Source organism: Medicago sativa, chromosome 2 (assembly GCF_051527215.1).
Source record: "Medicago sativa cultivar Bolivia chromosome 2, Bolivia_mono, whole genome shotgun sequence".
NCBI classification, from domain to species: Eukaryota; Viridiplantae; Streptophyta; class Magnoliopsida; order Fabales; family Fabaceae; genus Medicago; species Medicago sativa.
The window spans coordinates 8394318-8405971 of NC_140750.1; the positions used below are offsets into that span (position 1 = coordinate 8394318).

Below are 11654 nucleotides of genomic sequence, written 5' to 3' on the forward strand. Positions count from 1 at the left end.
AAATTTCTTGAATTGGTTGAAAGGATTGCAAAATTGAATTTGATATTGCACGATCATGCGAGACGCATTCATAATCATGAAACCGACGTGAGACACATTCATGATCATTTCGCAGATGTTATATTGTTCTCTTCTACGGTATTTTATTTTGGTTTGATTTCTATAAAGTATTTGATTTATTTCAGATGTTGTCTAAAAAAAATTATTTGGGAGTGAAAAGCGGAAAAAAAAAAACAAAATGAAGAGCTAATAAAATCACAACAATGAGCTAAAAAAATTTACGATGTATTATATGAAGGACCATTTTCTCGTATTATGCCTAAGGCCCATAAAACTCTAGGAACGGCCCTGATTTAGCACCACATTAAATAGGCACCCATATTGTGGAGTAAAATATATGGGTTCCTATGGAGAAGAGTGGATATGGAAGCACCCGCTCTCTCTTCATTTTTTGTTGGTCCTATTTAATAAATCTTAATAAATTACATAAATTTTGTTGAAATGTAATGATATAGAATTATTTGTGGTAGCTATTTAATAATTTCTCTTGAGGTGTTGGGTTGGAGAAAATTGATGTTTATTAAGTATTATCGTAAAATTAATGATTAGACACCGGGAACCCATTTAAACATCCAATTTAGGGTGCTTTGTTGTGAATGATCTTACATATCATCAATGACATTGAATGTTGTTCCTTTTGTATTTGAATGTTTGGGTAATAGACTATTGGCAAATGTTAACTTGTGCCCTCGAGGGCACATGTTAAGGAATAGGGGTGGGAATGAGCCAGGCCGAGCCGAACTTTACTTAAATAGGTTAGGCCTAGTTGAAAAAACTAAGACCTAAGCCTTGGCCTTTTACCTGTCAAAGGCTTTATTTTAAGTCTGGCATGGCCTTTTTAAAAGCATGGCTTGACCTATTAGCCTGTTTAGAAGCCTAGTCTGTGTTACAAATTTCAAACAGAGTCTGTTTATCAATTTTCTTTTCCTTTCAATTTGTGCAACGTACTTAATATAGAGATAAAACATTAATTAGATACAGATTAAACTTTTGAATGTCGTTGAGATTTATATTTGAATTGTAGCTTTTTAATTATTAGTTTTTAGTCAAGTAATTGTTGCTTTTTATTTTAATTGGGCTTAGTCATCTTTTTTTGTCTGAAATATGATTTTCGGTGAAAATAGACTTTAATAATCTAAAATTTGGTTGAAAGATAAATATAATATGGTCCATAATTATTTCGGTCATGATTTATACTTGAATTCTCTTAAATGGTTTGTTCATAACTAAAGTTCATTCAACACTTGGTCTCAAACGGTTATTGTTATCATGGTTTTACAATATTCATATTAATATAATTGTTTTCCTTTCTTTATTGGAACAATAAAAATAAGGGTCTTGTTAACAGGTGCCCTAAGGGCATTGTTTAAGGAACCCAAAAAAAGAAACTATGTCTTGAAAATACAAGTCAAACACTTTTAAAAGTCATAACCGTACAATTTCCAATGCAAAAATTGCTACTTTTATATGCTTAAACAATGCCCTTAGGGCACTTGTTAGCATTTTCCTAAAAATAATAGATACAGTTGAAATCGTATTTGAAATTAATTAAGTAGATATTTAAATCGAATCAAACCACAATTGATAATAATCTTCAAATCAAAAAGTTTAATTTTCCTCAAAACGTTACAAATCTAATCACGATAACCCTACTTTCAAGTGTTCAATTGAGTTTGCGTATTTGGCAAAACTTCAAAACTTCTTTTAATCTTCGATATCTTACTTTAGCCTAGTTACTTTTAAAAAAGATTCAGGTAAATCAAATATTTCATGTGATTAATTTTCATACATTGACAATGTAATTTTTTTTACACATGCATCCAACCACATCACGTTAAATAGAAAATTTCACGAAATCTAAAAATAATATCTCGCCAATTATCCATTTTCTATGAAAATATCACTTGCCATTAAATACAACTGCAAACATTACAAAAAGTTGTTTAAAGACAAATTACGTACACTTGGACTTGTTGCACAAAAGGAAAAGTAAAGAAATATAAGACGCCTTTTAGACGCATTCAAATGAACAATACATTATAGGACAATAATAGTGGCACAAATAACTTATTAGCACCACTACCTTAAAAAAAAAAAACTTATTAGCACCACTAAAAACTCTTTAGATTTGAGCTAAACGATTAATATCAATAGGGTAAGCATCTGATGCAGATTGAGCATTGTAAGCTCTTCTACCAATAACACTATTTCCAGCTTCAGTTGGATGAAATGCATCCCAAAATAAGAACCCATTCCTATCCCTACATGCAGGTTGAAAGGGCAAACATGTAATTTGACCATTGTTTCTTCCTACACCACAGCATCCAGCATTTGTAACTCTAAAACCTGAAAATTAGAAAGAAAGAAAAAATTATTTTGATAACTTGAAAAATTGATGAATTGTGAATTTAAATTATTTTAGGGAGAAAATAATTACCATAGGATGATGGGCTGGTTATGATGTCTTGAAAGATACCATAAACATTTACATAGATGAATCTTGCATCAGGAAGTTGGTTATTGAGTTGATCAACAAGAGATCTTAATCCATTGTTGAATAATTGATTTGCAGAATTGATTCTTGCTACACATGTTCTACCATCTGGGCTGTTTTGAGCCAATGCATTTGGGGTGCAACCTATTTGACCAACTCCAAATAACGCCATTTTCCTTGCCCCATAATTGTATAAAATCTGAATCACAAACACAACAATTGAACTTTTAATTTTCTTTCAAAAAAAAATAAAATTGAACTTTTAATTTGTGACATAATATTAGCCGTTAGATCAATTCATTATAACGATTGATATTTGATGTAACCCTGGTGTTAATAGATTAGATCCTAACTTAAATATAATGCATATAGAAAAAGAGTCTGACCCTGAGTTGCTGAGCATATGCTTGAAGAAGGACATTAGCATATTGTTGTGGTGTGAATTGTCTACTGGTAGAATAGATTGTAGGCATGAAATAATTGTTAAGGTAATCATTGCTACCCAATCCAATTGTATAAATGCACTTGCTAAGATAATTTGCAGCAGTGTTCTCATCTCCAAAATAATTTACCAATTGGGACACTGTCCTTTGGTAATTTTGCACTTGCCCTCTAAAACTAATTCGTTGTCCCTACAAAATAAGGATCAATTTTGGAAAATAAGCATGTGGTTACCCAAATGAAGAAAAAAGATAATCATATGTGACATTATTAGAAGCAAAAAATAAGTACCAATTGTTGTCCAGTTTCTTCTCTGATTCCAGCAGCTGCTGAAGCATAATTGACTCCTCTGAGTATTTGTCGGCCTCTAGCTGATGCATAGGAAGGTATATAACCATTGAACCCCAATTGCTCAGCTGTTAAATTTCCATTAAATGTTAGACAAGAGTAAATAAAGACAATTACTTGCATGCATACAGAGGAACTATATATTAATTAAAGAGTCAAATCATGAATATATATAGTTGAGAAAGATAAATAAACTAGAGTACGTAATACTGATGGTATAGTACAAATAAAAAGTTATATTAAGTCATCCAAGATTCAAAATATTCTTATATAATGTGAAATTATCACTTCTTTTTTTTGTTACATTGAAAAAATATTTAAACAAAATAATCATTTTTAAAAGACTCTATCTGTTTGTTACATATATACTCCCTCCGGTCACATTTATAAGCAAAAAAACATTTTTTAGGTTCATTGAATACATGATGTATTTGGTCTATATATTGACTAAATACATTATGCATTCAATGAATCTAAAAAATGTTTTTTTGCTTATAAATGTGACAGGAGGGAGTATTTTTTAACGATGAGAAGTTGTTTTGAATGGTTTTTCTAAAAAATAATGTTTATAATTGATTTAATACCTAAACTATTGAATAACAAAATCACTTTTTTTATAACCTGTAGCAAACGATATCATAACCTAGCTAATTAAGAATGCAATGTTGACTTAATTTTTTAAATAAATAAATAATTTTTTTTAGTATATTTTTTTATAAATAAATTAATCTCGAAATTAAAAGAAATCTCACCAATGACATCAACAGTGGTTTTGCCGTTGGAAAACCTTCCAGTTGGTCCGCCAGGAAAGTCAATTCCATAAGGTAAGTAATTAGCTTTTGCTATAGAAGTGAGTTGGTTGTTGTTACCATTATCCACCAAAGAGTCTCCAAAAATAAAATAGCAAGGTACTTGTTGTGCTACTCCAATTCCACTCCACAAACTCAAAACCAACACTACTATCCCTATATTAATCATAGAGAGGTCCCAAAATGCCATTGAAAATTTGAAGCAAAAAAATATGGTAAATAGTTGTAATGGCTAATGGGGTGTGTGTGAAAGAGAGAGGGAATTGGATGATGAAAATGTGAAATGAGCAAAGCTATATATGTAGTGGTGGAGGAGGAAGAGATATGGGGCAAAGATTTAAGGCTTTTACGTACGGTTGAGGATATTTTGGTAGAAGCTAGCATTAAATTATACGCGGATATAATGTGAAACTGAATGAAAATGCTGGCATGAGATCTAGTTCTGCGTGCATGATCAGATCACCACCATCATATCTATTCCTATTGTCTTTAATGTGAAATTATTGCCTTTTGTAGTGATGGATACATATGTTGGTATTTCAAGTTGAGAATGAGTCTTAGTCTTAATTAGATGAAAAAGTGGATGTTGAACACTATGCAAATGAGATGACCTATAAATTTACAGAAAATGCTAACCGGTGTTCTGAGGTATTGATTAAAGAATCAAATATAATAAGGAAAATGCTAACTTGTGTCCTTAAGGCACAAATTAATAAGTTAAAAGTAGAAATATTATGTTGTAATTAATTCATTTTTAATTTAATTCTTTTACTTTTGAGTAATTGAATGCACAAAATTTATGGAAAAAACTTCTACTTTTGATTGCTTAACATGTGCCCTAAGGGCACAAGTTAGCATGACCCATATAATAATAGTTACATTAGATATTGTGCAGAGGTTAAGACGTGTTCAACTCACTTATATAATTGTTGTTCAAAGTCTGACGTGATAATCCTCAAACCCCTGGTGATTCAACACATTGTAGCCATAATAGTCTAGTAGTACTAATTATCCATCAAATATTTGCTACTATCTTATATAGTATTTTGTTATTTACAAAAGATGAAAAGAAAATCGCTATATATAAATGGAGCTAGTTTTTTTTTTTAGAATACATACATGATACATTGCTTGATGGCTAGTTGTTGATATTTTTGTAGTAATACGTTGCAAAAAGTCAGCTCAATAATACTATAATTTGTTAATAGAAAAAGCCAGCACTAGAAAAGTTCATGTGCGTCGAATTACCAATCATTTTGATATTTTGACACTTTCGCATCATAGAAATGTTAATAAATGCCAGTTATACATATTCACAAAATCAACATCATATTAATTGGGCATGCAGTGGCAATTATTATCAAGGAAAAATGAAAACTACTATATCAAGTAAGTAAGCACATAGTGCCTCCAATAAAAAGTAACTACGCAGAGATAAAAACTGTGAAATAAAAATGGATTCCAATTAAAGGATAAAAATGAAAATTTAAATTAAATTATTGACAAAATGTTTTAAGCCCATTTTTTTACATTATTTAAATCCTTCACCATATGTGGTACCCTATCATAAAATAAAATAACATAAAAATGGAGAGTAATCCATTGCTCATGCAGTATATAATGTGGTCGGTTGAGTCCTTGGGAATTCGTCAACTTACATTAAATGTCACTGATAGTACTAAGATAAAATTTCAATTTGTCTGTGAAATAGTATATCACTCTCAAACTTAACTTTTAAATTGAAGTATGTAAAATAATACTCCAATAGGGAGAGAGCTGTATCAGTTTTTTAGGATTATTTTTTTTCAAAAAAGAAGTTAATATATGATTTTCATATAGTAATTCAATAGGGAGAGAGCTGTTTGAGGAAAGAATTACAGTAAATATTAGAAACTAAATTAAAGATTTATGTTTCGTTGTCGGATAGAAAAAATTGAATATTTCTGGAGAAAATCTTGTGTGGATCAGGACCAAGAATTTTGGTTTGGTCACACACACACAAAAATTTGCCTTCTCTCTCTTCTCTTCTCCATTTTCTCTCTCTTCTCTCTTCTCTCTTTGTGTGTGACCAAACCAAAATTCTTGGTCCTAGTCCACACAATCTCATATTTCTTTTCTGACAGTATTACCTACTGATAAAAAAGCATTGGAACGAAGAAAGGAGTGGAAGGTCCACACTAGTTTTGGTATTGAATGCTGAGTCAGATGATTTCTTCAAAAAGAAAAGGCTCAGTCAACTTACCAATCCATGGAGCAACTTGTCGTTGACATATGTGTCGGCTATGACTGCACCACATGATCGGTCTTCTAAGTCAACGTAAAAACCGGTGCTAACTGCTTAAAACATCCACACACGCAGTGGAGCTTCTTGGAACATTTTTTATTATTATTATTATTATTTTTTTTATAAAAAGAAGATAAAAAATGCTAACTTGTGTTGTGTCCATGCTTAGGCACAAGATAAGAAACCAAAAATAGAAATGAAATCTTGAAAATTATGTATTTTTAATTTTGAAAGCTTTAAATTTTATCTTTTTAACTTGTGCATTTATGAATTAATTTATTTTTTAACTTTTTAACTTGTGTCTTTAAGGCATAAGTTAGCATGATCTAAGAAGATAAAATTGTTGATATAAATTGATGTATTTATATTATATGATTTATGATTCAAATACATCAGAGTTTTTGTTTGGTGGTGTTGATTTGAAACTTTAGGATGTGTTTAGATGGAGGGTTTAGGGGGAGAATGGAGGGGAGAGTTTGCTTTTCATTTTTCAATTACGGATAATATGAAATATTTTTTAAAAAGTTAACATATTAACTTGATAAATGATCATATAATAATTCAATCACACTTAATTTATTTTAGAAAAACAAGTTATATAGTCCGTAATTTAAAAAAGAAAAGTAAGTCTTCCCCACCTAAACCCTCAATCCAAACACACCCTTAGACTATGCTTCTCCTCAAAGTCATATGTTCATTTATCTCAATGTACCAATCTAGGTGAGTTAGTTTAGATTCTTAAAAATAAATCATTTTTTGTTGACTAATTTGTCTTTTATAAAAAGGAACAAAGGGCGTACCTAGTTGGACACTATCTTAAATAAAAAATTTTAAGACACACAAAAATGATAAATTTTAAAAAGAAATAATTTAGTGACGTTATTTAATGTTATTTCTCTTTTAAATTTTATCATTCATGTATGTGCCCAAATGATTCGTCCTTTGGTGGAGCTCATCAACCACATGAGCCAATTTGCTTAGTTAAAACTATTTTTTTTTTTTAAATACGAAGGGAACAAGTGCATTTAAGCTTAATTTTTTTTAAAGGAATTGTTTAAGCAGCTTACAAAACAAATTATCTTAAAATAAAAGTCAACTTGTTATAGGAATAAATACACATTTTTCTATACAAAAAATTTCTCTTTTGATCTTAAATAATGTCTTAAAGGTATTTGTTAGCATTTTTCTTTCAATGTTAAAGCGTCGTTTTAGTGAACAAGAGGTGAATATGACAATGTGGGACTGCGATAGTTTCAAAAGTCCTTGTAGTGATGACATAAATTTGGGTTTCCATAAATAGTCTTAGAGTGGTCTTCAATATGATTTTATGCGAATCCTAACTAATTTTACGAGGGTTCTAATTGCACATTCATAGCGTTGATTCCGAAATTGTGAGTTCTCAAAGGCTTTTGAACTTTAGGCATATCATTGATGATATTCTTGTGGATAGCGAGACAATGGATTAGACAAAAAAGATGAAGAAAGACATTGTTCTATTTAAATTTGATTTTGAAAAATCCCGTGATTCAATAGAATGAGTGTAATTGGAAGCGATGTAAAAATGACATTTCCAACAAAATGGAGGAAATGGATCATGTAATGCATTATTATCTTAACTTCTGCCTTAGTTCTTGCCAACAGAAGTCCTACAAGTGAATTTAGAATGGAAATGGGTTTGAGATAAGGTGATCCCTTATTTTATTTTTTTACTTCTTATAGTTGTTGAAGGATTAAATTCTATGTTGGAGGCTTCAATAGACAGTGGCTTGTTCAGAGACTTTCAATTGAGGGATGATACTCATTTTAGAATTTCCCATTTACAATTTACAGATGACACATTGATTTTGTGAGAGAAAAGTTGGGATGTTGTCAGAGTTATTAAGGTTAATTCGCATAAAACCTTGGAAGAGTTCCCTCCGGTGCTTAATTGTAAAATCTTGGCAATCCACGATTTTTATCTTTTAGGAATGCTCTAGTAGATATAATAAGAAAGAGACTCTTCATATGGAAGTATAAAAATTCATAAATGAGTGGTTGTCTTTTGCAACTCCAAGTATTATTTCTAAAATTTAATCCTTTTTTAAATCTTCGTTATGGGAAAGAGTGAGGAAGTATGTAATGTTCAATGAGACACTGTATTATTAGATCAAAACAAAGGTCGTTTAGGTTTGAGTAAAGTGTGAGAATTCAATCTTTCGTTATTAGGTAAGTGGTGGTGGAGATTAAGGGTGGATCATGGGAGTTGTGGTTCAAAGTTTCATCCCATCAATATCGTGTAAAGAGAGAAGGTTGGTAGGGGATAAAGGTAATAAGATGTCAATTTGGTAGAAGAACTTGCAAATATTTAGGAACGAGGTTGTTGTTGGAGTAAACTCTAATAACCAGTTTGTATTGATTGTATTTTCCTTTGTATCACGAACTTATACAAACGTATGAGACATTTCTTTGATATATTTTCTTCATCTTAATATTATAAAAGAAACAAAGTACTGCATGTTAGCCCTAGATTTCCAATATGCAAACTCAAACGATTTAAACTGCAATTCCAGTGGAGGGAAAATTCTAGGGTTTCATAATTTTGAATGTTTTTACCTTGCTACCCTTCTGATTGTAAGATGTAAACATGTTGAAATTGTTTGTTGACTTATTGGTTCATTGGCAAGAAAGTCCTCCTTTCACATTTGTGGCAGGATAGGATGTAATGATGACAGGTTAATGTAGTTTCATTTTTTTCCCTCATTTTTTATATATAAGTGTCTTAGGGGAACAAGTACCTCAACTCAACGGGAAAAAGTTATAAACCTGCAAAAATACGGTTTGGTGAGAGCTTTGAGTAAGAGAGGTATGGCTCGTCTGGAGAACTACACAATGTTTGCTAAGGATAGATCATTTGCTGGTTCTTTGGTCGCTGCTAAAGGTATGGATAAATGTTAGTATGATATAGAATTTTTTTTATGTTTATGTAGAGGTCGTTGTGAATACAATCAACGCATGTGGATTGATATTTGATGATGACAGTTCAAGGGAATGTTGGACCTGAAGTTGACAGAGCTGTGAAACAGGACTTGGTGAACATGAGGACTTTTCATATGGAGTACGACTGTTGCAGTGTGAGTTATCTTTCTTGCATATGTGGTTTTGTAGTTTCATTTATTTGCTGTTATATTTGTCTTGCAGCTTGCATGCATCAAGTGATGCTTTAGGGGCGATTTCAAAATCATATTTAGATGGTAACATGATTTCCTGTTTTTGCAGAGGAAGGGAAGGCTACCAGCATGCTTTTCACGTGTTTTTGGCTTAGAAGTTGCTCCCTTCGTGTCTGGTTTAATGATTAACATTGTGGTATTTGAAATTTAATGATTAGCATTGTGGTTGTGGTTGTCCTTTGGTGTAATGGCAGGAGTGTTTTTGGTTATGCCTATCCAGCGTATGAATGCTATAAAGTAGTTGAAAAGAATAAGCCGGAAATTGAACAACTTCGATTTTGGTGCCAGTATTGGTATGCAATATTGTTTGATCCTTGATGCTAAAAGTGTAGTATTTGATAACTTGCGGTGAATAATGATACTGATCCTGTTTTTATCTTTCCATGCTGCAGGATTCTGGTTGCTGTTATGACAGTGTGTGAGAGATTTGGAGATACTTTTGTATCATGGTAGATGACTCTATCTTTGAAGGTTTCTGTTCTAATTCAAATACAGTTTATCATGGATTCTTATTTTTGAATTGATTTCTTCTTGAAGGGTCCCAATGTATTGTGAAGCTAGGTTGGCATTTTTCATATTTTTGTGGTACCCCAAAACAAAGGTATATAATTATTTTCTGTGGTAGAATCTGATATAAGCATATTATTTGCATTTCTTCAATATGATGGTAAAGTTTACGTTTGTGTTAGGGAACAACATATGTATATGATTCCTTCTTTAGACCATATGTTGCAAAACATGAGCCAGAAATTGATCGAAGTTTGTCGGAACTAATTAAGGACAAGGGCGGGAGATTATGTAGTTTTGTATTCTCAAAGAGCTGTTAGTTACGGTCAGACTAGAATATATGACATTTTGAAGTTTGATTCAGCACAATCAACCCCAGCACCTCAGCCCGCTCAGGTAGTTCACTATGATTATGCATTGGTTTTGTTTGCTATTACATTTGAGTTTGACTTAACTTTGGATATAAGTACTTATGGATGTGCATATCAGAACACAAAGTCATATACAACTTAATACATACCTGTTAAATCATTAATCTAGGGCGATTTGAACAAGGAAACTAACTAATAACTGGAATGACTCTTTTTTTTTTCTTTTCTGATAAGCAAAATGACTCTCATAAGTTGCTTTCTTAAGTTGTCATGGGACTGATTCAATTACAGGAATTACCTCATTACGAGCTTATGACGGAAACTCCCACAAGCAAATCACTAGGGAAGAGGGCCGTTGAGAATGCTGATGGTCTTGACTTGATCGCAGCTGATCTTGACGAAGCGTCTGCAACAAAAGAGCCAAAGATAATTTGCCTCGATGGTGTTTGGAACTGAATGCTGCACCTGTACTAATTTCTTATATGTTTGTGTCTGTAATGCTTTTGTGCATGTGTCTTTCTTATGTAGTATGAATAATGAGGTGTATATACTGCCTTCGTGTGCATGTGCTCCTTCGATGTATAATCTGGGCTATGCGATAGTAGCGATATACCCCTTTTAGTGTGTTATGTTTTTCTGATGTTTGTGTTTGTCTCTTTTCTGTGTAATATCCAATCTAAAGTGCTTTATGTTTTCTTTTCAATCTGCACACTACTGCAAGGTATCCTACCTATATGCAATCTGGTGTGTCTATATGTGTGTTTTGTAAATATTAAGATATAAGTATTTGGTTGGTAAAAAGGCTATCCCTATTTTATATCCAAGCATATCTCCAGCTGCTATTGTGTATATTGTAGTGTATTTTCCTGTGTAAATCAATTCCTATAGGCACTATGAAGCAGGCATATAATGTCTTATATGTTTGTGTATGTAAATCAATTCCTATTTTGGTTGCAAGCACTGCATAAAATGAAAGGCACTAAACCTACTGCATCAAGGCATGTGTTTTGGTTAATTTGCCAATTATATATCATATATGATGTGCTATTTTTGGGTGATCAATGAAATTAACAAATGGGATTTGTTTGGACTGCAATATTTATAATTTTGATAAAATGATGGAATGCCACACTT

The 11654-nt window shown here is 31.8% G+C and overlaps 2 protein-coding genes across 2 annotated transcripts; one reads left to right on the forward strand and one right to left on the reverse strand.

The window, feature by feature from the left end:
- Positions 1-1938: 1938 nt before the first annotated feature.
- On the reverse strand, positions 1939-4421 carry LOC146944217 (GDSL esterase/lipase At1g29670-like). The gene is made up of 5 exons (XM_085742626.1): positions 4096-4421; positions 3287-3411; positions 2941-3186; positions 2498-2753; positions 1939-2406 (listed from the first exon to the last, which is right to left on the reverse strand). The coding sequence occupies exons 1-5, from the start codon at positions 4340-4342 to the stop codon at positions 2183-2185; spliced, it is 1098 nt and encodes a 365-aa protein (XP_085598752.1). The 5' UTR covers positions 4343-4421; the 3' UTR covers positions 1939-2182.
- Positions 4422-8897: 4476 nt separating this feature from the next.
- Positions 8898-11344, forward strand: LOC146944218 (HVA22-like protein h). The gene is made up of 7 exons (XM_085742627.1): positions 8898-9353; positions 9455-9546; positions 9692-9935; positions 10035-10091; positions 10180-10243; positions 10332-10545; positions 10812-11344. Exons 3-6 carry the CDS (start codon positions 9793-9795, stop codon positions 10467-10469), a joined length of 402 nt encoding a protein of 133 aa, XP_085598753.1. The 5' UTR covers positions 8898-9353; positions 9455-9546; positions 9692-9792; the 3' UTR covers positions 10470-10545; positions 10812-11344.
- Positions 11345-11654: the final 310 nt, after the last annotated feature.

What these genes read in the sequence shown, in the direction of transcription:
- LOC146944217 (XM_085742626.1), bottom strand. Translation starts at nt 4,342, where the DNA reads ATGGCATTTTGGGACCTCTCTATGATTAATATAGGGATAGTAGTGTTG. An exon ending in CATATGCTCAGCAACTCAGG is followed by an intron (nt 2,754 to 2,940) that starts GTCAGACTCTTT and finishes TTTGTGATTCAG; the next exon opens with ATTTTATACAATTATGGGGC. An exon ending in AACCAGCCCATCATCCTATG is followed by an intron (nt 2,407 to 2,497) that starts GTAATTATTTTC and finishes TCTAATTTTCAG; the next exon opens with GTTTTAGAGTTACAAATGCT.
- LOC146944218 (XM_085742627.1), top strand. Translation starts at nt 9,793, where the DNA reads ATGATTAGCATTGTGGTTGTGGTTGTCCTTTGGTGTAATGGCAGGAGT. An exon ending in GGAGATACTTTTGTATCATG is followed by an intron (nt 10,092 to 10,179) that starts GTAGATGACTCT and finishes TTCTTCTTGAAG; the next exon opens with GGTCCCAATGTATTGTGAAG. An exon ending in TGTGGTACCCCAAAACAAAG is followed by an intron (nt 10,244 to 10,331) that starts GTATATAATTAT and finishes CGTTTGTGTTAG; the next exon opens with GGAACAACATATGTATATGA.